We start from the raw sequence: 5863 nt of genomic DNA, 5'->3' as shown, positions 1-5863 counted from the left end.
TTTGCTCTCTTATTTCTCGACTCATTTTGAGACATTTTATAATATTTTTAAAATATTTGCAGCGATCAGTACGAATAATTCGCTTTTTTAAGCTTTTTTTTAAAAAAAAAAAACTTTATCACAGAAAAATACATTAGTCTTTGCTTAGTTATTTAAAAAAATCAAAATAAAAAAAAAACTTCAATGTGAACTAAAAGAAATTTAAATTTAGAGTCATTTTGTACATTTTTAGGCAACAATCCAAGTTTTTTTCATAAATTTCACAATATCAACATAGAAATTACAAGAATTAAATTCAAACATAAAGAATGTTGTTATAATAGGTTAAAGTTTGATCTCAAGCTAATTTTTTTTCAATTCAGACAATCAATTTATGAATTAAATATTTCATGAACAGCCTTAAGGGCCGGTCATAGAACTATTGGGACCATCCATAAACCACGTGGACACATTTTTGGGAATCTCGACCCCCCCCCCCCCTTCGTGGACAATTGTCCATACAAAAAAAAATCTTTTTTGTATGGAGCGTGGACAATCGCCATACCCCCCCCCCCCCCTTAAGTGTCCACGTGGTTTATGGATGGTCCCATTTTGAAAAGCCGTCGCGGGCCGGATGAAATGGCTTCATGGGCCGGACGTTGGGCAGGCCTATTGTAGAGCACATTTCAGAGCATCTGAATATGAATCCGGTTTTAGTACAACGTGAAACGTGAATTTTATAAAATTTAATATAAAAAAATGTTTTTCCCATTCAAATTCCTATAGAAAATTGAATTGCTTTGCGCAATGTAAGGACTAAACCAATCGTTCCCGAACTTTGGGGAGTTGTTTAGGACCCCATCAGAACTGAAAAAATGCTGTGCACACTAAATTTGAACAGCTTTATTTTTTTCTAACAATCATATTACACCCTAATGGCACATGTTGAAGTCACAGATTAATTACTCTGTGTTGAAGTGCTTTAAAAGACCGTGCAAATGAAATAAAGAAAATTAGATGACATCACTTTTTAACAAAATGCGAGCAATTTTGAGATTTTTCATCCAAATTGGAGCATCTCGAAATGAAATGTGACAAATTTTAGAAAGAATCGCATTTTAAAGATTGCGTTGTGGAGGATTATGTATAATTAACCCAAATCTTGGTTAATTTCAGCAAACGTGTGAGTTGCATGCAAGTTCGCTTGCAACATTTTGCACTTGATCTCAACACTAAACAATTATGGAAAGAACCCGATAAGCGTGTGAAGCTATCGAGTTTAAAAGCTCTGGTTTGTGTCCTAGCTAGATGCAGCTTTTATGATGTGCCAAAAACAGCTGATATTCCAAACATTTTTCCATCAGTTTGTTTTGGGCGTCGCTCGTCTGCAAATATTTACTGGAAATTTTAAATGAAAACAGTTGATAAAATTCGTGAACAAGTGCAAATCAATTAACGCAGGTGATGAATTGTATGGAAACGCTAAAATCGTGCTGGCTGAAGACGTTGATTGGGCTAATTTTGCTGATTGCCGGTTCGTGCGTGCTTTTCTACAATGAGGTAAGAGATTTATTTTTGTACATGAAAGAATTTGTTCCTTTAAGTCGAAAATCATTATAGGCTCGTGCGATTTCGACTGCCGTTTCCTTGGAGGAGGCCTTCGGTGAGGCAGTCACCGTCAGTGCGGACAATCCGTACGACAGGCGTTTCGAGGGATCGCTGATTCATCTGAAGGGGTCAATTGTTACGGGGGAACCACTGACGGAACCGGATTACAACATTCAGGTGCAGGCGGTCAAGCTGAAACGACGCGTCCAAATGTACCAATGGATCGAGGAAACCGTGGAGAATCGTTACGGCGATACGGTTTCGTCGGTGCACACGGCCGAGGACCGCACCTATTACTACACCATGGACTGGCGGGACGACCTGGTTGATTCGCGTAGCTTCTACATCCGAAATGGACACCACAATCCGACCACTTTTCCACTCGATTCTAAAGTGTACGTTTCGGAACGGGTCTACCTTGGCCAGTACGAGTTGAGTGACGAGCTCAAGCGGAAATTCAACACATTTGTAGAAGTCACTTCGGATACTCGTCCGGAAGATCCGTCGGTGAAGCTGCACACCGGAATCTATTACCACTGTAACGACATTTGGAATCCGGAGATTGGAGACATCAGAATTCAATTTTACTATGCTGGGCTTGAAGGATCTCTGGCAAGTTCAACTTGATTCCTTATCACAAACCTGCGTGTAATTTTAAATTTCTTTCAGTACACCGTGGTCGGCAAGCTGGAAAACGGAAAAATCGTCCCGTACGAAGCGACCAACGCTCGCAAAGTCCTGCTAATAACGAAAGGGGAACTATCGCTGCACGACACCTTTAAGCAGGAACACAACTCTAAACGGATAATGACCTGGGGCTGGCGCTTCGTCGGTTGGATTATGCTCTTCATCTCGGCCAGCTGCTCGGCGTCGATTCTGAAGAACATTACGGCGCAAAGCCGGCTGCTGCGTCAGTTTGTGCCCGACGCCAGCTTTCCGGTGTCGACGAATTTGGCCATGGCATTCTCGCTGGCGCTGGTGGTCATTTCGATCGTGTGGATTATTCACCGGCCGATCCTTGGCAGCGGGATGTTTCTGGCGGCTGTGTCGCCGTTTCTCTACCGCGCCTGGGGCTTTTACAATAGTTATCATCGAATTGATTAGTAGTAATACTCCACATGATTAATGTTAGGTTAACTGACAGTTTAATGTATCTTAATTTATTAAAATTTACTGTTTCTTTTTTAATAAAAAATATATGAAAATCAAAATTATACTTTTTTTGTAGTTTTTATTTCGATTTAGATTTTTTGCATACATTTGGGAGAAAATAATAATGGGCTTTTTGCATTGCATCCAGGTGGCGACACCATCAGCGCTTTAATTGAAAAAGCTCACTTTAAGGTTTGTGTCTCAGATTTCGTCGAGTTCCATGGCTTTAGAGTTACCAGGTATGCTTGATTCCTAGCAAGCTCAAAAAATCTAGAAGTTCAGAGTTTTTTTTTTTTTGAAAATGATCTATAAGCTATTGTGTTTCATATGTTTATTGGACCTATTACAAAAAAAAAAAACACTAGAAGTATAAATCTAGAGTTTCGGAATGTAGTAATTTAAAATTCTATTAATATTTTTTCAGTTATTTTGTCAGTTTATTTTCTAATATTTGATTAGTGTTTGATTATCTGTTTTGTGGACAAAAATGTCAACATTTGATGTAATAGAGGAACAGCATCTGATTCCAGCGTGCCTCTAATGTTGGCAGGTCAGAACTTTGACATTAAATTAAAGCTAATTAAAAGCGATTTCAACTGAAATCGAGTGATAAATAGCTCAATAAGAAGTGAGCAAGCAAGTTTCTATCCAAAGTTTTGCAAAATTAGTTGTTTAAATAGTGAAAATCAGCAAATTGGATGGAGTTAGGAGCGAGTGCTTAACCTGCCAAACATACGAGAATTTCCCCTATATGACGAATTTGGGATCATATTTATTCTATCGCTAGGTTCTCCCACTAGGATATAACAAAAATGACTATTTGACGGGCATTAAGGGGCTTGTTCTGGTGGGCGTATTGAGCTGAAATCCAAAAAAAATAAAAAATGATTGGACATACCAGTATTTTGCGCATTGCAATATGAATTTAACATTAAATTTTACCCGTATTGCACCAAATTCTCCACCCTTGCAAATAATATCTGCACACCAAATATTTGCACATTTGAAATCCTACCCCTTCTCCCCCCCCCTCTCGCCTAGAATGGTGCGCTTCTCGACTGAGCTTTGTTGCTTTCGATCACTTAAGAACAGTTTCAAACTAGGGTGTGTGCCTTGGATAGTTTTTTTCTGCTGTAGTTTGAGGTGTGCACTTTGTTGGAGAGCTTTCCACAAATTGCACGATTGCCTAAAAATCTCTGAAATCCGCATAAAAGATTTTTTTTTTCAAAATGACGATTATTGAGGCCAAAAATGCGTTTTATTTCATCATTACTGGCGTGTAGGCCAGATCCTTGCTCAAGTTTTGAAATATTATTATTTTAATGCACTGAAAAACGAAACTATTGATGTAATGACAACCTCTCACAAAAAATCGACGCCAACATTTCAAAAAGCATCATGTACAAACCATGCGTTTTGAGAAAAACGCATTTGAATGTTGAGCATCCATTTTCAATTCCCATTTTAATATAAAAGCAAAATAAGATGTGAGTAATTCTCGCTGAAAGTGGACCACTATTTACACAAGGTGCTCAAAAATCAAAAGCAATATACTTTTCCAATAGCCCCCACCAAGTTATGAAAGAAACCATGTTTGGTTGGGTAAATTTGTCCTCACCTCGGCGCCACGAAGCTAAAACATTTTTTCAAAGTGGTAATTTTGTGCCTCAGGCGCGTCTACAAAATTGCTAATAACTTTGCAAAACTTCAACGAACCCTTGATGTTTAGGGGTGTTTTGGAAAGGAAATGAGCAGAGCTTTCGAATGCACTTGTCAGAAAAATACCGTTCCATACATTTTTTAGCCACAAAACACCAATGTATTTTTAAAAGTCATTTTTGAAGGCCGGCGCCCCGCTTTATCGAAAAACTGACAAATCCATTCGAAAGCTGAGACGATTTCACATAAAGGACCAATATATCTAAGGTGTATATTCCTCCTATCTTTTTTAATCCAATTTTGAATCTGCGAGCGCAGCGCTCCGTTCGCTTTTCAGGCACCCAAAATGTTGCAATTTGCTTACCCCATTTTAAGGTTTTGTCAAAAAATATAGGTGCTCACTTTTTAAACGATAGTTTATTGTCCAAGGATCAAAATGCACTTTCGATAATTGACCAATATTTTTGATTTTGGGTTCTTCCAGGTAATTTAATGTCGAAAACTTGTTTTTTTTTTACTTTTTTTGTTGTAAAATGCTCACTTACAATTGGGTGGACATTTTTTCAGTAAAACGAATGAATGTAGCATGTAGGAAATTTCACCACGAACATTTTTCTCTAAAAGAAATCGTAATTTTGATACTCCAGTGCCAAGATATTTTAATTTTAGTGAGAAAAATAGTGCAAACTTTACAAATTTCTCAGAATTAACAAGCACGGCCTATTATTTACATGCGGCATATATTTTGGAGGCCAGAGTATGGTTTTTATAGTTATTTTGGTCGCTGAATTCGGACCTGGATTAAAATTTCAGATAAACAGTGAACAGTGATATTTTAGCCACGCTCAAATGTTATTTGCGTGTAGTGAAAATGGTTGGGAGCGATTTTCCTATTCCTTGCAAAGTTATGGACAAGGGGTTTCCAGCATCAAGGATTACTGACCAGTCTAAATGGAATTACCAGGATTACTGGCAATATGTCATGAATTACTTTGATTTCCCAGAATTACTTGAGATTTCCAGAAACCACGCAGAATTGCTCAAATTTATAAAAAAAATAACTTGGAATTACTGCCTAGCTTCCAGCATATTGAGAAAAGTCTTTGGAATTGGATCGAATGACAGCTGTCAAACGCACAAAACCACGTGCTTGGTAATAGTGCGTCCATTCCGGGAATTCCCGGCACAAAATTCCCGGGATTTTATATGTTGTACGAGGAATTCCCGGAATTAAACAAAAATCTTAATTTGGCCTGGAAATAACATTAGTATTACAATTAATATGTTAAAACTTTTTTTTTTGAAGCCAATTTTTGCGCTTTTTTAGTCATGTTATATAGACATAAATAAAAAATAAATATTTATAAGATACTTATTTAATTTGAATTAGAAATGTGGTGCATATAAAATTCAAAGCACAACAGAGAACAGCAAAAAATTGTTTAAGCTATCTAAAAACTGCTAT

At 37.4% G+C, this 5863-nt stretch overlaps 1 protein-coding gene across 1 annotated transcript; it reads left to right on the top strand.

The window, feature by feature from the left end:
- Positions 1 to 1331: 1331 nt before the first annotated feature.
- LOC120423002 (transmembrane protein 43 homolog) lies at positions 1332 to 2737 on the top strand. The gene is made up of 3 exons (XM_039586624.2): positions 1332 to 1539; positions 1600 to 2199; positions 2257 to 2737. The coding sequence occupies exons 1-3, from the start codon at positions 1444 to 1446 to the stop codon at positions 2689 to 2691; spliced, it is 1131 nt and encodes a 376-aa protein (XP_039442558.1). The 5' UTR covers positions 1332 to 1443; the 3' UTR covers positions 2692 to 2737.
- Positions 2738 to 5863: the final 3126 nt, after the last annotated feature.

This window comes from Culex pipiens, chromosome 3 (genome assembly GCF_016801865.2).
Source record: "Culex pipiens pallens isolate TS chromosome 3, TS_CPP_V2, whole genome shotgun sequence".
Classification (NCBI taxonomy): domain Eukaryota; kingdom Metazoa; phylum Arthropoda; class Insecta; order Diptera; family Culicidae; genus Culex; species Culex pipiens.
Note: the sequence above shows the minus strand (reverse complement) of the source record. Positions and strands in the feature narration are given on the sequence as shown.